The sequence below is a fragment of the Lepeophtheirus salmonis genome, chromosome 5 (genome assembly GCF_016086655.4).
Source record: "Lepeophtheirus salmonis chromosome 5, UVic_Lsal_1.4, whole genome shotgun sequence".
NCBI lineage: Eukaryota > Metazoa > Arthropoda > Copepoda > Siphonostomatoida > Caligidae > Lepeophtheirus > Lepeophtheirus salmonis.
The window spans coordinates 13,120,381-13,145,555 of NC_052135.2; the positions used below are offsets into that span (position 1 = coordinate 13,120,381).

The window sequence follows — 25,175 nt, forward strand, 5'->3', positions numbered from 1 at the left end:
GAATTTTCGCACTCATTTATATAAGTTTGTATGACTTATCTGTTTCTACCTCTTATGACATAGCATCAAAATTTGAGATATAAAGAATAATTTTAAAAATTGGAAGAATAGACGGGTTGAAGTTATATCTCAAGATAAGCTAGAATCTGTTATTCCGAGCTGTATATGGGACTCTCTACTGTTTTCGGGTGACGAGCTTACCTCTCATGTAGCTGGCCACATTAAGAAGACTCAGATTTCGGTTCCCAAGGTATCAACAGCTCCTTCCTGTAAGGAGATACCATCGGGAAATAAATCTTTATTATTTGTCAAAGAATTTACCCAACTGAAATACGACTTTCTTATATTGTTATGTAGTCAGTTGACAAAAGATCTCAAAATCTCACTCAAGCATAAGTTCAAAAACTTATAAATTTCTAACTAAACATAACCTTGATACGCGCCAGTAGTGCCATCTCTCGGACTATGCACGGACTTTACAAACAACCCTTGTATGTCGTGTAAAAGTTGTAATCAAAAATGAGATGAATAATTTAGAGTACATACTTGTGTTGAGGATTATGCAATAATAAAGTATTTAACAGTTTAAATGCCCACTCCTAAAAAAATAATAATTTTGATTTAGTTTGAATAGGTAGATCAAATGAAATGATAGTATGAATGTTTGCATAGTTGTAGAGGTTCAAGCAGTTTCGGTTTTTGAACCCCTAGAACCAGATCCGACAAAGTCAAACCGAGTCTGCTATATATTGCTTATCGGTCTCGGTTCTTGTGATTTGGTTCCTATATAGAATATATTAAAAAAATACAATATATAATTATAAAAAATAAATTAGCTTAAATCAATAAGTCAATTTTCAGAGGGTTTTTTTCTTTTTTCTTTTTGTGCAATTGCAGCGTTTTCAATGATTTTTTTACGTTGCCAGGGTGATACAGTTGGATCTGAATTCCAAATAGCAAAGGGATCCTTATGGAGATCTGGGAAAGTGGTTTTAGGTTCCAGACAATGCAAATAAAAGAGAGAAGGGGCGGGTTAGATTATGGATCCAGGTCCGCTACTAAGCATGCCAGGCCCCTATAATAGCATAAATATGATATTGCTTAAGCCAGGGTATCCCAAACTTTACTATACCAAGGCCACCCTACACTAATACATTTTTAGCTGATGCCCCCTTTATACGAAACATGTGTACTATGTATGCGCAGACAGAAAGCAATCCTCAATTCTTCATCTTCCTGCGCCCCTCTCTAGCCTTCCCTCACGATCCCCACTTAGAAAACCATTCTCTTAAGCAAACTTAGTTTTCGAGGGGCTGCTAGAACTTGGGCATTATGCATTCTGCCTATAAGGTAGCTGAGACCCCGTTTCTATCTACTATCATTTCCTGGGAGCGAATTTTCTAGCAACTCCTCTTGTTTTAAGTGCATGTTACCGAACTGAGCCAGTATAAAAAAGAACCGAGGCCGAAGATCAGAACCGAGACCCATAAAACAGAATTGAGACTGAAGCTCTTGAAATGAAAGAACCAAGATCGGAACCGATAGAATTTCTGAACCTGAACCGGCACAGCCTTGATAGTTGGTTCATTATAATAACCTAATGCAGCAATTAAATAAGATTTTATAAGACGTAGAAAATATAACTTGTACAATATGTGTTGTACAAGTTACAACTTGTACAACACATAGTTATCATGAAATAAGTGTGTGTTTTGTTTTAAATTTAAGTATTGCATATACTATGTATTATTAATCGGTATGTGTGTGTGTGTATAATGCATAAAACTATGTTTTAGACCTACAACATTCATATATATTTAGATGCTTGAAACATTATTAAAGAATGTATTCTTATTTAATTCGTTTGTTTGTTCGTTTATTCCAAGTGTTAAAATATACGTAAAATATCAAATTTGAACGAAAAATTGGATTCTTGCACCAATTTATGATTTAAATGGGAATGCCTACCTTCCTTAAGAAGGTGGAGATGAGCTAAATATATATTTGTAGCTCATTTGATTGTCAATGGATTGTACATTTATTGCTTCAGAGATTACAAGGGTAGCTCTGTTTATTTATTTAACATCTGCCAAATAACTGGAGTGATTATTCTACATACATAGGTTTTATCTTGTTTCTTTCAAATACTAATATTATGTTCTAATACTTTTTTTATTCAATTCTCTAATACTTAAAAATGTAATATTTGATAGCATTCCTTATATTATTGTGTTTCTTGCCTGCTTCTCTCTCTTTAATACGACTGCAACTCATTTAGAGGCGACAACAAGTCAAGGTCGCCTTCATTTTGAATGAAAAGACATAACTTTTTTTTAAATTCAAATTAACTTCCATCACAAGAAAAAGTAACATGAAATATTCAGATATAAATAAACTCGCTGTAATTTTTCATTATAAGTAATGCAGTAGTCCTATCCCGTTTCCATAATAAAAATAACTCGTTTGATATCTCACGTTGCCTATCTGCTGACATTTGGCGAATTCTGGTTCCCAATGATAAAAAGAACTCACGTCAAAGTATCAAAAAGTGATGTCACTTAATAACTCATGAAGACAAGGTTTTAAAGACTTGACATATAAATATGAAAACTAGAGATATATTGACTATTTTGCAAAAGTCTTACGATTTTTTGGTTTTCTGGAATAACACCCGACCAAATTGATCCATCTGATCATAACGAATCACTTTAAAATGTACAGATAACACCGAATCGAATGACACTAAGATAAGTTGTGATCTTTCTCAACTCCAACGATATATGCAAATTTAACAATTGACAAGGATATTGAAATTCTTGGAGCGTTTGAAGGGTTATTAATTACTTCGAAAGCATTTGCCAAAAAATGTTTTTCTACATAAAGAACGAAAATTAAAGATTTGAAGGTAGATCAGATGATTCCAAGTAGAGTTCTTTACGTAAATGACGTTAGAATGAGGTAGGTGTCTTTGCATCTTTCCACCCATTTTTGATTGTTACAGAAACTCTTTGAAGTACTTACATAATATGAAAAAATGTAAAAAAGAAAGATTTTTGATAAGAACACGGAAATATTTGCTTTCATAAAATATAGATTTACATATTTAATATTTTTATTGATAATGAATTATTCATTGATTTCGTCTGCCTTCAGTATGGCAATTTATCTAATTGGCCCGAGACAATTCATTATAAGTATTTCTTATATATAATAAGATTTATACGTGGAAGATTTTATGTACATACAACGAATGTATCTTCAAATACGATCGTTAATTATAATTGGCTTTTTAAATTAATTAGTAATTATAAAGATCATTTGTTGTAAAAATGGTCGATAAGGGCAGTTAAATAAATAAGCATTGCCTTGGAAATATATGTATTTGTTGATATATAGTATAAATGAACATTTTGTTGATTTTTTTCTTAATTAATGAACGGTATATTTCCTTTCTTCAACGAAAAAAATATATTTTTTTGATAAAATAATTAATTAATTATTAATCAAAGAATAATAATCTTAGTGTTTTTAAGGTCATAATCAGATAAGGACATAATTGTTGCACAAACAAATCTCTGAAGGCTTTTTCTTTTTTTTTCTTCATGATAAAGAAAAGGTCAAGGAGGGAACGTTTTCACCTTTAAACAAAAATGGTTTTCTAATTATAAAAATCAGAGGGCTTTCTAAACTATTGTTCATTTTGATTCAAGAGTCCTTTGGAACATCATCATCCTCATGAGCATTCTTATAAAAAGAGATGGGATCCTTTGCGTTCTTCTCATTTGTGGACTTTTTATTCATAGTCTGAAGGGAAATAGAGTCCACGGAGAGTCCTTTTTAGATGAAGAAAATGAGGAATTGGAAGGGAGAAAGGAAGCTCTCCTTGCATTGGATAAATTATCCTCCTCCTTCGAAAGTAATAATCCTTACGAGTGTCAATGTTGGATGAAGAACAATCAGATTCTATTAGTGAGTAAAGAGTCAAGCTAGGTAAAATATATGTTCATCGTGTTAACTCTATTTTTAACGCTGTTTTATTTGAGTTTTATGTAAGTACATTAATATTCCTGGTCCGATGAACTCATGTTCTAATCTGAAACGTTAAAACGTGAGGCAAGTGATGACATTGTCATATTATTTAATATTAAAATAAGTATCTTCTATTCTTTTCTTTTTTTTTACCATCATGTAATACTAATGTTTTGTATAAAAGTACTGAGGTGCTTCACATGAGTTGCCAAGTCATATATGCATAGATATGTTCATTTGTAGAGAAGAAAGTCGTTAGAGGATGAGCAAAGCATTTTATCTTTCTGATATTTGATCATTTTTTGTCAAAAATTAATTTTTGTTTGTTTGTATACGTATATTTTAGAGGAAAAGACAATTTCCATCCGAGTTCCTTCAGCCTCGTACAGAGAAACCCAAAAAGTATAACAAGGTGCGTGTCCTCATGGGAAAACGAGGAGGACCCCTTCCTTCGTTTTCATCACCAAATCAAGAAATCAACTTTGCTCACTATGATGAAGTTCTATAGTGCAACATTACACAACTATTCCACTTAGAGGTCATGGTACTGTTTAGTCTGATTTTTCATGTAAAAACGTTATGTTGCAACTTATTTGATTTAGTTTCATATTAAAAATCGATGAGACTACTACATTCATAGATATAAATATATACACTATACATACACAATACCCATATGTATCATTTATATGGATACAAACGAATTATAAGTGATCCACCTATAATTCGTTAATAATTCAGTAATATATATTTGGGGAGGGGGGTGATGGCTTGGTATTTGGAAAATTTAATTTTTAATTCTTGGAAATTTCAAATATTTAATTATGTATAATTTTTTGGAAAAAAATTTGAAAAATGCGTAGTTATTAATTTTAATTAAATTTTTTGGAAAAAAATTTCAATAATCCATAGCTATTCATACAAAATGACATTTTTGGAAGCACATTTGAAAAAAATGATTAAAAAAAATCCAAATATAAAATTTTTTCTTTGCTGCATAATTTCCCCAAATGACCTTTTTTAAAGAAAAAAAATCTTGTGATAAGCAAAAATTCCTACATTTGGGGGCTACAGTCCTACCAGTACACCCCGGCAGAGGTTGAGCGATCTTTCACGAATCTCAAGTCGACTCATCAGTCATAACGTCATATTATTTTCATTTTTTTTTTCTCAAGCTGTTTCTTCATTCTTGATGAGAGAAGATGAGCCGACTGAAACTACATTTCAGACCCCAAAAATGAACATGGTAACCCTGACAATTTGGAGGAGAGAAAGAATAATGCTCATGACATTTCATTAGATCAGAGAATTTCAATCTTTTTCCAGTGACGTACAATATTTTTTCAACAAAGTCCCCCCTAATCAGCACAAAATATATTTTGTAAAAAAATGTAAAACCCTGTGTTAATACTTTCTGTTTTATTAAACTTTGTAACTGAATATAAATTGTATTTTGAGCTTCACTATGGATCTTGTTCAATCTTGGTGGTAGAGAGGCATTTGCTGTAATCAGGCTCTTCTCCAGGGTCAATTCGTTTCACTGCTTTGTCTTTATCACATTCATTACGGAGAAGGATACTCACATAAATATGTGGAGGCAAAGGGTAGTAGCTACTCTACCGCTCTCTTCCCCAGGTCAGGGTACTCCAGTTTTATACAATCCCAAAACTGTGTAAGTGTGGATTTGGCAAACTTCAACAGGAAGCCACAAGTTAAATTTCCCTGCGCACATGTCCCTCTCCACAGCTCTGCTTTCTTCAGGAAGCTTCTCACCTTTTAAAATGCTAGTGTCCTTAACCTGCAGAGATTTATTCAGTCTGTTCAATTTGCTAAATCCATCTGCCATGTGGCACAGTATTGCCAGCCAGTCTGTGTCCTGGGGTAAGGTGGCATGGGAGAATTTGTGCTCGGTCAGAAAAGTGGTTACTTCGGCTCGTAATTCCAACAATCGTGTGAGTATTTTTCCTCGAGAGAGCCAGTGAGTTCCCTTCTTTATTGAGCAGTAGCTGTGTGTGTTCTGCTCCCATATTTTCACAAAGGCAGCGAAAAAGGCGTGCATTAAGTTGCTTCGACTTGATAAAGTTCATCACTTTGATGGTGTTATTTAAGACGTCATGTAGCTCAGGGCTCATTTTCTTATACGCTAACGCCTACATGTGTAACACACAGTGAGACCACTTCACTTCGGGATTTTTCTCTTTAATGCGTGCGATGAGTCCTTTCGTACGGCCCATCATTGACGCTGCTACGTCCGTGCAGATGTAGCAGTAGAATTTCTAGCTGAGACCGTTTCCTCAGAAAAAGTTATTAGCAACATTAAAAATATCCTCTCCAGGTGTTCTCCCATCAAGAGTTTTATAGAAAAGTATGTGCTCATAAATGTCATCAGTATCGACTTATCTGACCCAAGCAACAAGTTGTGCGTTTCCACTGATATCTGTAGACTCATCGAGCTGGAGGGAAAAAGAGTTGCTTAGTTTTGCTACAACTTGATCGACAATATATGTTCCCATCTTTTCGACTCGGCGGCAAACTGAGTCATTTGACAGAGGCACAGTCTTGAATTTTTCCCAGGCGTTTTTGTCAGTTAAGGAATTTTTGCTTATTACTTGAAAATAATTTTTTTTTTTGTAAGAATTTAAAATTTATTTTAATTTTTCTTCTTCTTTTTTCCAAAAAAATTAATTTTCTTTGAATAGTTATGGATTTTTGAAATTTTTCTCCAAAAAATATGATCTTTTATGAACAGCTGTGAATATAAGAAATTATTTTCTAAGCATTTAATTTTTTTTGAACAGCTGTGGATTTTGAAATTTTTTTCCACACAATTAAATATTTGAAATTTTTTTCCATACAATTAAATATTTGAAATTCAATTTTAGAAATTTTTTTTCCAAAAAAATAATTTGTTGTGAACAACTGTGGATTTTTGAAATTTTTGAGAATACCTATGAACTTTCGAATTTAATTTTTTATGAATAGGTGTGGATTTTGAATTTATTTAAAAAAAATTTAATATTTGATATTTAGTTTTCAATTTATTTCCATGAAATGTAATTTTTAATTTTTTTTTTCAAAAAAATTACAAAGTCTAAAATCCATTTTTTTTTTTTTTGTTTTTTTTCATGAGTCGTCTCTTACTCAAAAAGTTTAATAACTCATTCTTTAGAAGTTAATTATACTCAAAGGGAGCCTTTTATCCTTTATCCATATCTACATGATTACACCACAATATAGATCAAATATAGTTGTGAAACAAAGATAATAAAGACACAAAGAAATCTGAAAAGCAAAATGACTACTCTAGTTAAACCAAAACGCTCAAGTGTGTATATTGCCATTTTTGTGTGTCAAACTCGCCAGGTCTTTCGACATTTTTTTGACAGGCAGAAAAACACAGAACATGTTTTAAATACAAAATATTTTGACTCTGTACTAATGGGCCTCGTGTCGGATCTACTTTGTTCTATATTTATCCGTATATAGTGGTTTAAGAATGAAAGTCATTTCAAGCCTGTACGAGTATACTATGTATGTATTGTCAGAGAGTGTGTCCCCATGATTATATTTGGGGGGGGCGATTTTTGAATTTTTTGAAGAAATAATCAAAATTTATATATAAAATGAAAAAAATTTCAAAAATCCACAGCTTTTCGCAAATAATTAATATTTTTGTAAAAAAAATTCAATTATACCTATTCATAGAAAATTAAATTTTTTGTAAAAAAATTTATAAAATTATATGAAATTTGATATATTACATTTTTTGACAATTAAAATCTAATATTAAATTTTCTAATAAAAGGCAAATATTCCTTAATTTGGGGAGAGTTACAGCCTCGCCCACCCCCTGCGTACGCCCCTGATTATAAAATGTACATCCACTTTATACTTGAGGTAAATTTAATATACTATTTCGATAAAATTGCACAGATAATTAATATTTTAATTAGCTCCATTCAGGGTACCCAAAAAAGAATAGGGTTTTTTCGACATTGTTGTGGTATCAGTCTCACCCTAATATGAAAGCATAGATTGACGTTTTAATTTTTCTAGTTGAAATATCTTAAAGAAAGAAAAAAAAATGACTCTATTATTTGTTCCTCCACATTAAATCTTCTACTGGGTGTTCCATTGAAATCTGAACACTTAATAATTCAATAATTTATGAAGATTGAGTGATTCAAATCAATTCATGTTTCGATATAAGTTGGTTACTGGTGATGGAACGTGGGTCACTTAGGACAACATCAAGCAAAACCAATAGCGGTGAGCCGGCGTAAACTGTGGCCAAGCCAGGATTATTGGTCAGGAAGATTTTGCTGTATGATTAGTGGGATCAGCAGGGAATTATCAATTATGAGCTGCTCCCCTATGGCCAAACTATTAATTCGGAGTTGTACTATAAATAATTGGACCATCTGAGGGAAGGCATCTTTGGCCAATAGGTGAGGAATTGTGTTCCATCAGGACAATGCCAGGCGACACATCGACATTGACTAGCTGGAAGCTCCAGAAGCTTCGTTGGAAGGTTCTTATGCATCCATCTTATAGTTCAGATCTGGCACCAAGAGATTACCACCTGTTTCTCTCCATGGCGAATGATTTTGAGGTTGAAAATTCGTCTCAAAAGAAGCTAGTGAGAATCCCAGTTTTTTGCCAATAGGGACAAGGGGTTTATATGAAAGAGGCATTCTGGAATTACTTTCATAATGGCAACTAGTTATAGAACAAAACGGTGTATATTTGACTTAAATCGGATAATTCCTATTATGCTAAATAAAACATTGAAATTAAATAAAAAATTATGGATTTCTTTTTACTGGCCCATATATTAAAGTATAAGCAATTAGTACTAAAACAAAACAAACCTGAGCTCTGTAGCTTACCTAATTGTCGACAAAATGACACTTGAACCTTATTTACGAATTTCCATTCATGCACTTCAAGGAGTTGGGTATCTCCAGGACCACCGTCTACAACGTCACCAAGTTCAAAACGTTGGAGAGGAAGAAAGGGTCTCTGGAAAGGCCAACTACTATACTGTCCAGAGAGCTATCAAAAAAGTTGGTGGAAAGAGCTTTGTGAGGGTGGAGAGGCCACTTTTGACACCAACAATGAAAGAAACACATCTCTTCCGTTGCAAGACTCTTTTGAATGACCCTATTGAGTTCTTTTGAACTGTTTATTGACACTTTTGGCCCCCTTACGGTCCTGATATAAACCCTCCCAACTGCACCTTTTTGATGCATGTCGAGGGGAAGACCTGCAGTGACCGTCATACAAACACCAAGACCCTCAAAGCCACCGTACGCCAGCACTGGGACGCCATGACAGAAAACTACATGTACAATGAGTGCTAGGCCTTCCACTGCAACCCTGGAAGCCATCATTGCTTATAAGGACGGCTACATTAATGGTTAAGAGACCTCAGACCCACATCTATTTATAGTATTAATTTTGTTGAAATTCTTTTGTTAATCAATAAATTATATCCTGTTGAAGTTTAAAATTCAAAGTGTTCAGATTTTAATGTACCACTCGGTATATTCTACTACGATGTATTTTGATAAATGTTGTTTGAAATAAACGTCTCAGATAAATTAAATACAATTATCAATAATAATTAACTTGTAATTTGTTTGGACATTGTACTGCCATATCTGGAAGCATAAGTTTTTAATAGACATTTTATCACGATTCAATTCCCCAGAAAGTAGAATCTCAAATTTATTCCCACGTAGGTCTTATTTCTTTAATATAACTTCTATATCTCAATAAATTAAACAAAGTCTGTCAGTTTGGCCGTAAAGTCATTTTTGAAGGTGCACTTATTATCCAAAGGTAGGTTCACTAGCTTTATTGAAAGAGCATCTCTTCTCCTTTCATTTTTTAGAAAACTAGGAGTAGTATCCGGAATTACCCGGAGTAATTAGGTGTCGACTGAAGACAAATTTGGCTATAATATTACAGAAGATAAATCCCCACAAAATCTTCAGCGCTACTCTCTGTTTTTCATGAGCACCTTCACACGTAGCTACTCTATACTTATATCAATTCATATGTCTTCTCACCTCAAGAATGAAAGAAGAATAATAAGAGATTAAAAAGAAAAAAAATATGTGAAATGACTAATAAGTACTTAAGTCTTTAGATCACTTACTAGTAAAAACAAAGAGTACCCTGTATACACGATCGATGGTATATGCACACGCCTGCAATATTATTTAATATATCAAAAATATTTATCCGATTTACATAAGAGAGCACAATATACAGTGTACCCTCTATACAGGTTCGATACTATATACGTTATACACACGTCTGCAATATTTCATTAATCCTACTACATTATTATTTCTTATATCGAAAATATTTATATTTTTTTTCGATCCGATCTGTTATTTTATAAATGATTAGATGTAATTTTATCATTTTTTTTTTTAAATTGGTTTGTTTCGTTTGCTAACTAATTTATTATTTCAGCCCTTGTTGGTGAATGCTTTACTTGATTGAGAAAGATGATTCGTAAGAGACAAATTTATTTGAGTTATAAAGTCTGGATGCATCAATTTGATTCCAGTGTAGTAACTTCTAGAAAGATGATTGTTTAAAATAAATAAGATCGATTTCAATGGAAGACAAACCGTGGTATTGAATAAATTTTATCTTGGATTTTTACCTAATTTACCAGAGAGGCAAACTTTGTGTTACAATCTTTCTAAGAGTACATAAGTCATAGCAGATGCACTGATTCGTTCATCTAAGTGTTAATATTCAGTATACTGAGTATGTATCACTTGCTACAAAAATTGAACAACAATTTATTTTCAGTTCTCAGATTTTCTGATTTGCAGAGCATCAGTCTGCACAAGAAATTTTGAGCGCTCTCCCACTAGTATCTGAACAAATTTGTTTGTCCCATCCCCTATGTGAGTACCTTCAGCGGTGAGTAATACTATTGCAATGTGTGAGGAGGAGGGTGGGGAATAAATGCTAAGGGCATCTTAAAATATGGTTGAATACTCTTCTCACTCAGTGTAGTGTGGGATTGCTAAAAACTAACGCCAATTCATCCAATATATCCAAGGAATCCATCTATCTCCACAAACTAGTTCAAAGCCCTCAGGTTGGCCGGGGGTCCGGGTGGTAGTGTGATAGATCAAAATACAACCGCCAAAGCATCACATACATCCAAGAAACCCTTGGGAGAGAGAAAAAACAAATATGTTTAGATATTTGTCATTAATAATATCAAGCAAATTTATAATGTGTCATTATTCATCATGAAGTTTGAACAAAATACCGGTAACTTTCTCCAGGGCAATCTTCCATGGGTAATCTTCCCCAGGGCAGTTTCCCTAGTACCCATTGCTCCATTTGTTTTTCTTAAATTTTGCCATACTTTGATTACTTTAAGTAGCTTCAAATCAGAAAAGCTAGGCATGACTACATTGACTTTCGAAAAAAATACAATTATTCCCACCCGAACAGGGTCCCTTTAATGAACTTTTGCTAAGTTGGTGATTTTGCTGTGTTTTCAGTTCATGACATGATTTTACCAACTGATAAATAAAATTGAAATCAAAAGTTAACCTCAGAAATATATAAAGATATTATGTAATCAATTTTATTAAATACACGATACTTCTATGGTAAAAATAAATGCTTTGTAATTTTATGAAGAATTATATTATTTTTCTGCCACAGTATAAGTGGTCAAAGTATATTAAAAAAGGATCTCTGAAAAGGAGAAAAAATTAATTTCAATTTACTTCCATGAAATCAGTAGCGTGCGTAGGATTATATTAGAAGCTGTGTTTGTGATTTTTTTTTTTTTTTTTTTTTAAAGAGCAAAAATTAAAAAATTTTCCCAAAAAATTTGAAAAATTATTTTTTTACGAAAAATATTTCAAAAATCCACAGATATTTACAAACAAGTTCGAAAATCTGCAGCTGGTTAAAAAAAAAATTGGAGAAGAATTTGAAAAATTTAAATATTAAATTTTTGGAAAAAAATTAAATTAAGTTTCAAATATTTAATTTTTTTTTCAAATATTCAATTGACTAGTAAACAACAAAATTACTTATTTGGGGGCTGGAGATGACCTACAAAATAGGCAATTTTGACTCTGGTTACAGATTCCACTGAAGTGGCGCCATTTTGAGGCCTAGAGATATTATATTTTTTGAAGAAATATTGGTAGAACTTCATCTTATGGCTTTATAAAGTGAAAAAATGTTGTATTGAATACTATTGGATTCAAAAATATGAACAAACAACGATTATTTAATTTAGATCAAATTTTAAGGTGCCTTTTAAAAATTCCTATGAAAAGGCTAGATTTATAGATTTTTTTTTATTTGATTAGGGACGATAATAGTAGGATAATCAGTGAAAAATATTTAATATTTTCCATAGTAATAGTTAATTTATTGTCTAAATTATGGAAATTAGAATGCATAACGATGTAATAACTATATCTAATTTTAACATCTCATATATACTAAAACTAAACGTTAGATATATAGAGTTTTGATTGACGAAAAGGCTTAAGTCTTTATATTTATTTGATATTCAAATACACAGCATTATTTAGACAATGTCCTTCTTCTTCAGGAAAAAAGGGTTTTTATTCATATAAAATATGGTTTTATTAGCACACACGAATTTTTAATCAGGTTTTTAATCTAATTGAATGTAATGGAAAATGAAGCTCAATCAAGAGTTAAAGAATAATGTCAACTGTGTTGCTCTTAGTATTTTACACAATAGGCATTACTTTATACTTGAATGTTCTCTCTTCAAGAATAAAATAATAAGGACAACAGCTTTTTAATTTAAAAAAAATAATGTTCAGGTTGCAATTAAAAAAAGAGTGTGATCTTTCATCTTCATATTTTTTAACCTATAATGATACCGGGGTATTTAAAACTGTACTATATTAAACTGGTATTTGCAGCTATGTTACGTCATAAAGTGATTAGTCCACCCAAATCGTAAACCCCTCAAATTTCTGATACCGAAACAATAAATAACCGAATGTTATTACAATGAGAGACTATTCATTAGAGTTATTCTTATAATAATATTGGACAAGTCATTACCATTATTATATTCTGCAACCTTTCCTCCGAAAAGAAACTGAAAAAGCCCAGTCAGTTGGTAGTTGACTAATTCTTCCAGCTATGAAAGAATTATTAAATAATAGTTTATAACTGTTCAGAGATTGATAAGAACTCATTCGTATACAAACCAAGCAATCCTCAGAACACTGATAAGAGGGGGGAAATTCGACAGCCAAAAAGCAAATACAGTGTACATTTTTAATTTAGTGTTTGTGCGCAAGGTGTCATCTCGCTCACACAATATATCCAATAAATTTTGCAGTCAATTTTGTATTTTTTTTTTTCTTCTTTTCACCTGTTCAGTGTTCTGAACGTTGACTGGTTGAATTAGAGTTAGTCCCTTTTAAACTGTGAATAATTATCAACAATCATTGAAGAATAGTCCCATAGTTGAAAAAAATGGTTCACTACCAAAGGATTTTTAACACTTTGTTAGGATACTTTCGGGCTAAAATTTGTGTGATAAAAATAATTTGTAGAATGGGCATGTTAAAAAAAAAGAAACAGAAAATCAACATGGTACCTGTCAATTTGTAGAATTTTTTGGAGGAGAGAAAGAATTATGCTCATGACGTTTTATTCGATCAACTACAATCAGCTGTGACAAGAGGGGGAAGGAGAAAATGATATCAACAAAGACATTTGGGAGAATTACTCCGATGCCGATCCCCAATTATACTCTGAGTCCAACAAAGACTTACAATTATAACTCCACATTAAATCCTCAAGGTTTCTCTCCGTCTATTATGAGCACACACGAACTTTTAATCAGGTTTTGAGTATAATTGAATGTGCTGGAGAAGAAAATTCACTACTTAGGAATTAAATAATAATAAAAACAGCTGAGAAAAAGAAAATTCATTCTTCAGATTACACATTCCAAATAAAAACGGGTCAGCTAAAAATATACACAAAATTTACATCACTTGTGAATTACTACAAATAATTTCAGACCTATTGTTTTCTTTAATTGTAGAATGAAAGGTTGAGAGATGGAGCACGATAAGAATATGACTAGCTTTACTTAAGTAGTACTTAAAAAAGATTTGACTACTTGATTTACAAAGTCCTGTTGTATTTACTTCATCTCAAATACATTATATTTTAGATTACATCAAATTCTTTCACACAAAATATTTAAATGAACCCTTAAAACTAATATATACTTTCATACGGATAATGAGTTATATTTATGAGTTATTTATTTGTAGACTCTGAGTATTCGAACAGGGCGATGATTCCCTAAGGGATGAAGAATTCCATACTTGTCAATTTTGTAACAAATGTTATAGGGCGCTGTTTTGCATATAAGTGGATCTTGGAGATTTCCGTCCGTTGCTTTTGTTGCTTTCAAATCCTTGTGAAGCTCTACAAGTGGCTAAAAGATGGAAAACAAAGAAATGATTAAAATGTTGATGCAACAATGAGCAAAAAAGAGCTACATAATATGTCTCTTGGTATGAATTTGTCTTAATTACAAGGAATAGAGGTGATTTTCCACATCTATCGTCCGTGTACACGTAAACATCATATTTGGAGATGAAAATGTATTTCTAAGGACTTTATATAGAGGGGCGTCTGCAGGATTATATATTTTTGGGAAGAAGGCTTTGTTTTTGGAATTTTTTGGAAAAAAAAATCCAAAAATTAAAAATTTTTGTAAAAAAATTCAAAATTCTACAATTATGTATAAAAAATTACAATTTTTTGAAAAGATTTCAAAAATCCAGAGCTGTTCAGGAGAAAAATTTTGGAAAAAAATTTCAAATATCAAATTTTTGGGAAACAATTTCAAAAATTAAATTTAAAATATTAAATTGTTAGATAATAATTTCAAATATTAAATTGTTAGATAATAATTTCGAATATTAAATTGTTAGATAATAGTTTCGAATATTAAATTGTTAGATAATAATTTCAAATATTAAATTGTTAGATAATAATTTCGAATATTAAATTGTTAGATAATAGTTTCAAATATTAAATCGTTAGATAATGTAATTTCAAATATTAAATTTTCTAATAAAAAGTAAAAATTCCTTAATTTAAGGGGGTGCTAGGTACCCTCCCTCCAGCTTACCCTTTTCAAACCTTAATAATTTTTCTTTTAGAAGCACATAAATTTTTGTTAATATATTTTTTCCCTCCGAAACATCTTAAATCACAAAACATTGTAAAAGTGATAATTGTTGAGGTTTAAGGTGTACAATATTTAAAGTCCTTAAAAATAAATTTGATAGATGTGGAAACTCGCCTTAAGTAACGTATTATAGAGAAAGAAAAAATAGAGGGACATGGATTTTTACTTTGCTGTTCGGCTTAGTTAGGCAGACAGATAGTAAATAGTCTGATCTTGAAATGTTTATTTAACTGTCGTGTTTGGTCTTTGTTCAACTTATATTTTTATTTGTTGGTCTATGTCTATTATATGGAAAAAAGAGAGAAATCTGTAGAATGTATTTTGTTAATATTGGTAAAAAGGTTAAATTCATAGAGGTAAGTTACACAGTAATATTAAAGTATATTCGACACCCCCTGGTGGAAAAAATCGTGTCGCTATTAGTTTTGAGACTCGTACCAAGGGCAAATTTTGAATTCAGTTTGGTCTAACGAGTTTTTTTCTAGACTGATTTAGAAGGATATTTCGGCACAGACAGTAATCATAGACCCAAATTTAATCGTTTTATTTACATAATTTATTTCCAAAAATATAATTTTCTGTGAGTATCTGTACATTTTTGATATTTTTTTCTAAAAAATTTAATATTTGCCATTTGCCAATAACCATTGATTTTTGAATTTTTTTAGAAAAAAATTAAATATTTAAAATATATTTTCATAAATTTTTTTCCAAAACATATAACTTTCTGTGAGTATCTGTACATTTTTGATACTTTTTTCTATAAAATTTAATGCTTGCCATTTAATTTCTGAAATTTTTGTGAGTAGCTATTAATTTTGAAATATATTTTCATAAATTTTTTTCCAAAAAATATAGCTTTTTATGAGTATCTGTAGATATTTTTTTCAAAACATGCAATAATTGACATTTCATATCCGAATTTTTTTTCCAAAAAAAATATAGAATTTTTGACATATTTTTCCAAAAAAAAAAATATTTGAAATTGAATTTTTCAATTTTTCTTTAAAAAAATTTAATTTCCTGTGAATAGCCATAGCCCACAAGCCCCTCATACCTAATACTGCGGACGCCGCTGCACTACATACACAATTGAGGTTGCTCCCAATTTTCCGTTTGTTTGTGTGTAGGTATGCAGGATGTTATTTAAGGAGAAGTAAAGGGAAAGAAAGAAGGAACAAAAACTATTTAATATTCTATTCACATTGAACATAAATAAATAACCATTTAATGGCAATAAAAATAAAATAAATTATACATGTTATATACATAATAGAGAGATATTTATATATAGACTTATAAATGTACATAAAAAAACACCGAAAAACCTTTTACTGTTCCTGCATTAAAGTCTATTTGATACACTTTTATATGTATTGTACATATTTAAATCATTATATTAAACAACTGTAATGGTCATAATTTAAATAATAATATATAGTTGAAGGAAAAAGAATTTATTCTACAATTTATTTAGCTATAATTATAATCTTATACTTTATACCTTTCCAAAGAAATTGGATAATTTGATGTGGCACCTTTCGAATAACTATTGACATACAGGGCCATTTTAGGGAAGCATGCAGAAACTGTACTCGCGCCCGCCAAGGATATATTTTAAATTAGAAATACATATTTAAAAGAAAGCGATATTTTATTCACCTATCGAAAAAAGGTCATTTTAAAAAAATAAATAAAAATTATTTTATAAAAAAAGTCATTACGATACGATATCAATAAATATTCATATTGATATGGACAAGGTTGTGCCTCTAGCGGTCTTGCGGTTCTAGCAGTTCAAGCGGTTGTTGAACCACTAGAACCAGAACCAACAAAATTGAACCGAGATCCCTAAATATTGCTTACCGGTCTCGGTTCTTGTGCTTTTGTTCCTATATATAATATATAAAGAAAAGAGAATATACAGGATTATAAAAAATAAATTAGCTTTAATCAATAAGTCAATTTTCTTACTTTTTGTGTGTGTGCAATTGCAGTGTTTTAGAATGATTTTTTTTTGCATCACCAGGGGGATACAGTTGTATCAGAGTTCCAAATAGCTAAGGGCTTCTTATGGATCTGGAAAAGTTGTTTTAGGCACCAGACGGTGTAAATAAAGGAGGTAAGGGGTAGGGTAGATTATGGATCCAGGTCGTCTACTAAGCTTGTCATAATATGATAACTATAATATTTCTTTAGCCAGGGTTTCCAAGCTTTACTATGCCCAGCTTACCCCTACAATTATACATTTTATATAGAGGCTTCTGCTCGAATTTGGGGCACTACACCCTCTCTGTATAAGGTAGCTACGTCCCTTTTTATATCTGATATCTTTTCCTGGGCCCAAATTTTCTAGCAACGCCCCTTGTTTTAAGTGCATGTTACCAAACTGAGCCTGTATAAAAAAACCGAAACCGTTTAAATGAAAGAACCGAGACCGGGATCGGTAGAACCACTAAATCTTAACCGGGAACAACCTTATATATGGATTAAAAATGTATATTACAAGGATTCTTAAAAAAGAGAGAAGAGTCATTTTTGAAGCGGACAAGGATATAATTTTCAGAGGGGTATTATTTGGGAACATGACAACTATACCCGCTGGACGACTACCCCTGTTCGTTTACCCCCGAGCAAGAATACCCGACTTTTTAACCCCTATGACTTCACTTCCTCAGCCATCTACTCCCCGAACCCTGTACCCCTCCCCCCCATTCTCTTTTATCATTATTATTAAGAAGTACAGCTAGTAAACGATAGAGGGCCAAAGTCATAAATGAATGATATGGCTGTTAATAGCAGTTTTTGGGCAATGCTCCGCTTCAGTTCGAATCAAAAAGTAATTACTAATTAGGAGACGCCAAAAGGATCAATAAATATTTTCATGTAATGGCGAGATCATTTGACTGAGGAACCCCTTTCGCTAGAAAGGCTCAGGAAAAATAAATCAAATGACTGAAATCCTTGAGCTTTTTCTATTAAGGTACATGCGAAAATAAGTAGTGGGTACTTTTACTCTTAATCAAGTAATCAACGGTTGAGTTTTAGTGGATCAATCATATCTTTACTATCTTCTTCAGTCATCCAGCACGTCATTACCTTTATAGTATAGCGCAAAATTTCCTCCAAATAGAAACAGAAAAAAGGCCGGAAATCATCGGGTAGTTAGCCAAAAAAGTCAATCACACAAACTGCCATTTATATGCTATATACTCCCAGACTATAACTACCATATTATTAAATCACCATTTTTATAATTAATTACATATTATTAAAATCTAAATAGTATTTTATTCGATACTATATTATAGTATTGCTTAGTAATATTTTATTAAAAGAGTATTTCTATTATTTCTATGAAGGAATAGCCTAAATTTCTTCATAAAAAAATGGCCAATATATATATATATATTATATGAACGAGGAGATGGATTTGACGTCGCTAGTTGGAGTCACGAAGAGCCTTGGAGTAAAAAGATCCTATCATGGAGTACTGTGCTAAGTTTTTAAATGCAACTTTTTAAATTTGCTTTTGCGCTACCTCTCTTTTTAAATTATCATATCTTAGTTTTTTTACTCATACTCTGAAACTGAACATAATGGCAACTGATCTCAAGAAATCGAGGAATATGTTCAGGTCTCACTTCGACAGCAAGCTTGGGGATCTTTTCAAGCTTATGAATACCTTTAAACTAATTTCAAAAAATAAAAACTTTTAATTTATTAATAAATTTAATTTTAGAATTTTTTCCCAAAAAATTACATTTTTGAGAACAGCTTTGAATTTCTTTTCAAAATAATTAATATTGGAAATTTTCTTCCAAAATATTTAATTTTTTGTGAATAACTGTGGATTTTTGAAATTTTCTTCCAAAATATTTAATTTTTTGTAAATAACTGTCAATTTTTGAAAAAAATTTAATATATGAAAATTAATTTATAATTTTTTTTTTTCAAAAAATTGAATTTTGAAATTTTTTGTGAAAAGCTGTTTATTTTTGGAAATTTTTTTCAAAAAATTTTAATATTTGAAATTTCATTTTCGAAATTTTTTTTCCAAAAAATATTTTTTTATAAATATTTTGTGTATATGGCTAAGGATTTTATAATTATAACTGGCTACTTGTTATAGTTATAATATTTTGTACTTTGACTTAATTTATTGAGGGTCAATATATTATGGCAAGCCTTTATTAGTATCTTTTACAATACTAGAATGCCCCTTACATTAGTCTTGAAATATAATTGAGTACTCATAATTTAGATAAGATGGATTTTTGACCCATTTATTTAATGAGAAAGGATTGAGAATAAGCAAAAAATGTATTTTCAGATGTATATTGTACTGTGTACACAAATATAAATAGAATAGTCACAAATCCCGATTGTGATTAAACCCTTCAAGTTAAAGAAAAACCACTGCACATTTTTCATCGATCAGGACCCGCATATTCTGAAACCTTCACAGGCTGTCACCACCTTACGTGGAGATACTCAGTGAATACATTAAAATACATAAAATATTACTAACTAAGGAATATCTTAATACAGTATCGAATAAAATACTATGTAGGATTTTAATATTATGAATATATTAGTGATGGGACGATTAATCGGCATTGGATAATCAAGTGTTTTTTTCCGGTATTGGAATCAGGATTAGCATGGGAAAATAATGTTTAATTTGTGATTCCGGTTCTTATGTATTCTTATTTATTAGTGGCATTTAACTATTTATTACTTTGCTAAGTTATGGGGGAAAAATATTAAATTTATCTGTCAAGATATAAAATACGACCATGTTATTGCTGATTGAGTCTTATAATTATATAAATATTGTAATAAAATAATTTCTCATAAATAATGCTCCAAAACTGAGAAGAATCAAATTGAGCACAAACTAAACTTGAAGAAAAGTGCTCTAAACACATGTGGTCGGTGCAGATATTGTTGTTTTAGGGGAATCAGTTTTTGTAAAGGGATCTAGGAAAGCACGTCTTGGCAGATGAATCATTTCCTTTTCTTAATGTAAATATTATTACATAAAATAAAGGAAGGCGATGTATTTTATCAATTCTTAGAAATTTATAACAAAATGGTATTTTTTAACTATTATTTAACATATTCAAGAATCAATATTAAAATAGGGAATTTTTACTAGAATCCGGATAGGGATTTTTTTTTTTTTGAATCGTCCCATCACTAGAATATAAATAATCTATTTTAAAAATTGTGGAGAAATAATATGAGAATGATAGTCTGGGAATACTTCTCCGATAAATAGCAGTTGGTATGATTGACTTATTTGGCTAACTACCAGATGATTTCGGGTCTTTTTGGTTTTTTTTTGAGAAAATTGGTACGTTATACTATAAAGGTAACGACGTGAGACAAAAAGAATCGGAAAACGCTGTTTACGCGTAATACAAATTGTACATTCTCTTTGTACAAGTTGTAACTAGTATAAACAAATTGTACGTATTAAAAAGAGAGGTTTTACATGCCGAATTGGGTCATTTTCCTTATATAATAATTAGTAGGGATGAAATTCCAGTGTAGAAATGGCATACTAAAAAAAAGAAACCGAAAATCACCATGGTACCCCTGACAATTTGAAGAATGTTTTGGAGGAGAGAAAGAAAATGCTCCTCACGTTTCATTAGATCAACTACAAACAGCTGTGTCAAGAGAGGAAGGAGAAAAGGATATATACAAGGACATTAGCTATAATTAATCCGATGTCGATACCCAATTTTACTTTGAGTCCAAAAAGGACTTACAATTAAAACTCCGCAACAAATCCTCAGGGTTACGCTCCGTCTTTTATGAGCGCACACAAAAGTTCAAAAAGGTTTTGCATATAATTGAATCAATTTCGGAAAGGATATTCACTACTAAGGAGTTAAATAATAATAACAACTGCTAAGGAAAAGAAAATTCCTTGTTTATATTACGAATTAAAAATTAACGGGCCAGCTAAAAAAAAAACACCGGATTTACATAGTTAATAATAACTCATTAGATACATCAAATTCCTGAGCGGTTTGGATTAAATTGTGTGAGTACGAAACTTTTTGAATTTCAAATAAAAGAAATAAGGCATCGTTTTTAAAAAAAATGCCGTTTGAAGGGGGCCTTGAATAAGGTTTATGTATCTCATTAAAGAGAACAAGTATTTTTTTTATAATTATTATTTATTTACGACCAAATATTCAACTCCACATTTTCATCAAGCATTTACATTATCTAATAATGTATGTATTAAATTCCAAAAATATATTTACTGTAACAATCACATCAAATTAACTCCCATTATTTTTAGGATAATTACTAGAATTAATGAGAGAAAAAGTTTAGATAGATTGTGGAATTTTTTTCAAGGCATGATAATATACAATAACAGCTACTAGTTGTAAATTATAAAGTTTAAAAATCATATGTAAATCAAAAATAAGACATGCACATTCCCAATTGTCCAATAAATTGAGATTCCAAAGTCAGTCTTGTTCGACTTTGTCTATCAGAAAGACATGATAAATCATTCTTAAACAAAATAATAAATAATTATAGATTTAGACTGCGATTCTTCATCGCAAACTGATTCAAACCTTATCTGAATTGACTTCATTTATTTTATGTCCCTTGGCCTTCATGGCCAACAAGTAGTTAATCATGGCAAGATTAAATTCAGCAGAGTTTTCGTTCACATAAGGGTGCCCATGGGTTTGAGTCCCTAAATCTTTAGGTGGGATATGAATGACTGACGTGAGAGTTGTTTTCAAGGGATCCATATTTTCTTGATGGGGAAAGACGATGTTTGCTGTTTTAAAGGAGCCGTCATAAATATGCTCTGAGACGGATCTATGTTCAACAGCCGGTTCCTGGCGTCGAATTCTCCGAAAACGATGATTATGGGGTGGTGGAGGTGAAAAAGAATGATGGGTTGTAAATTTGTGAGTGAGACGAGAGGGAGGGATGTTCTGAAGAGGATATGAATTAGGAGACGCGGCAGCGGATGTACTGGAGTAAGTTGCCTTGAAAAAGGCTTGCTATAGTTATATAGGTAATTACATTTGTTTATAGGTAGAGTGAAAGTATGAGAATAGAAGGCCTAACTGACTGCATTTATTTAAGGTTCTTGAAGGATATCAGGGGCGTCCGCAGGATTATATATATATATATTTTTGGGGTGGGTAGTTTTTGGATTTTTTTCTTGAAAAATTAAATTTCTTATTTAAAAAATAAGACAAAATTAAATATAAAATATTCTAAAAAAATGATTTTTTTGGGAAAAATTTCAAAAAGCCATAGTTGTTACTAAAAAAATAATTTTTTTGAAAAAAAAATTTGAAAAATTGAATTTCAAATATTTAACTTTTTCGAAAAAAATTTCAAAAATCCATAGCTATTCTCAGAAATTTATTTTTTTTGCAAAAAAAAAAATTCAAAAATTCAGAGCTGTTAAAAAAAATCAAATATTAAACTTTTTCTGAGTAAAAAGCAAAAATTCCTTAATTTGAGGGGAGCTACAGCTACTCCAGGCCACCCCTACAGACGCCCCTGGATATATAGTATGTTTGTAGCAGGCTTGGATTTGAGCAGACCACTGTTCATGCACTCCGTTCATTTTTGAGTACCTGAACGAGAAAAATCTTTGAATAGAGTTCATTTCTTCGCTCCTTTTCGTTTTTTTCAAAGACATCAATTACTTCCGGGCCTAATCAAGTGGGGAAACAACAACCACATGATCATTTTTGTCTGTTGGGGGGGATATCTAGGGATATTATGAGTTACACTATAACAGAAGTTTTTTAGGTAGTCTTCTAAATCTGGCCAAAAATGATCAAGTGGTCCTCCATTTATTTATTTATTTTCATTAGCGTGAGTACTCCTGAACGTTTGAAATTTGTTTAGAAATTAATGAATGAACGGAAAAAGTGTGAACAGGTCCAAGCCTGGTTTGTAGATGAAAATTAACTTCATACTTACACTCATTTTAGAGGAAGAAGGGATTGTGAGTCCTGGAGTAATGAAAAGTAAGAGGAATAGAATGGTGAGCGGTCCGTTCATGTTGATTGATTTCAAAAACGGAGAATCACTTCAATAGGTTCATTCTGAAAATATGGATATTGAAAGGATCCATTGGATTTCCTTTGAATGATTACCTATTATATTACTAAGATATATTTCTAATGCAAAGAGTGGCCAAGTGTTAAGAGAGATAGATATCCAACTACCTGATGAGGTCCTCAACCAAAACAAGAATGATCTTATGTTGGAAAATTTGTTCATTATTGATACTTTAATGAAATGAAAGGTTTTTCATCAAAAAACAAAACAATATATGAAAAACCTTTTAGCCTTTTATGTGAGTGTTTTATTTTACGGTTCGACAGATAATTTTATTGAATTTTAGTATGTAATAGTAGGTATTTTAAAAATCTTCTCACGCAGAATTAATACAGCCATTTTTAGTATCATCATTACATTTGACAGTTGGTATACAATATATTATATCGTATAATACATTAATAAAAATTATAAATAGAATAGTACTTTCAAAAGAATCATTTTGTTTCACTCTATAATTTAATTTGAAAATATGTCAATTTTCTTTTTCTAAAAATATAACCCTACTTTATAAATATAGCAATAAATGTTGTGAAATGAAGTCTTATCACAACGCCAAGAAGTTCAATAGTACAAAGGCTTCTGGGAAGTTAAAGTCATATGAGATAGGACGTGTTATAATTTTGAATGAAAAGGTCTTGGCGGCAATTATCATTTATGTCGATTATTATTATACATTCACTTATTTAATTTTGTATTACAAAGATATTATAAAATAAGTCCTTTATCCATCTGTGATTGAATTAAATCATTCACATTAGTGCCCAAAAGGACTCTTGGTTGTGCCGCTTTTGACTTTTTCCCAAAATAAAGGCGACGTTTGTCAAGGTTAAAATAACTAATAAGTATGAAATTCACTATTTAAAAAAAAAAATTATTAAACTCTTAAACATAATTTAGTAAACCAAAATATTTCATCTATCATTTAACGAAATTGTAAAAATCCAGCATTAACCATCGATGTGATATTTAATCCTTTATTTCTAAGGAAATGATAATATTATCTTTTTTAATTCAAACAAGCCATAAATTTTTCTTTCGGACTGGGTAAAAATATTTTTGCTTATGTTAAATTGTAGTTTTATGTTTATTCCTACAACTTCTATTAATTATTATTAATATTTTGTTTCTATGTATTTTTTCAAATACAAAAATAAATAACATTAAGTATATAAATATAACAATATTTATAATTAGTAATATTTATTATTCAATTCTCGAATAACCGTATTCATTCTCGAAACGATACTTTTAGGTCATGTTTGAAACGTAAATTATTCAACCCAAATTTTTCATCTATCTATCATCTGATGAAATTGTAAAAGCCATCCATGCTATATTTAAACATTTTAATTATTACAGATAACTAATAAGCAATAAGTATTAATAGCTAACACAATTCAATTCATAACATAACGATGCCCCCGACAACATCCTACTCATAATCCACTACTGCAGCGCCATCTGTTAACACTTTGTCACTCTATACATATATTCTCTAAAGTAGACTCGTAAAAAAAACGGTTCGAATTCATCATAATGAGAAAGAAGAATTATTTAATATAATAATTCCAAATGGAATTAAAAATGTCTTCATTTCAAGTTATTTCATCTAAAAAAATGAATTACAAAGGACTTCAAGTGAAGGAAGCCCCAGTTTAAGCCCGAAAAAATAAGTACGAAGATACATTTATGCCATAATATATATATGAGGGCGGAAGTTCCAGGCCGAACCAGCCAGTCCTCG

At 30.9% G+C, this 25,175-nt stretch overlaps 1 protein-coding gene across 1 annotated transcript; it reads right to left on the reverse strand.

Annotated features, from left to right (window-relative positions):
- Positions 1-14,216: 14,216 nt before the first annotated feature.
- Positions 14,217-23,564, reverse strand: LOC121117172 (uncharacterized). Its single transcript, XM_040711506.2, has 4 exons — positions 23,464-23,564; positions 23,288-23,412; positions 21,907-22,347; positions 14,217-14,536 (listed from the first exon to the last, which is right to left on the reverse strand). The coding sequence occupies exons 2-4, from the start codon at positions 23,366-23,368 to the stop codon at positions 14,360-14,362; spliced, it is 699 nt and encodes a 232-aa protein (XP_040567440.1). The 5' UTR covers positions 23,369-23,412; positions 23,464-23,564; the 3' UTR covers positions 14,217-14,359.
- Between the last annotated feature and the right edge of the window lie 1,611 nt (positions 23,565-25,175).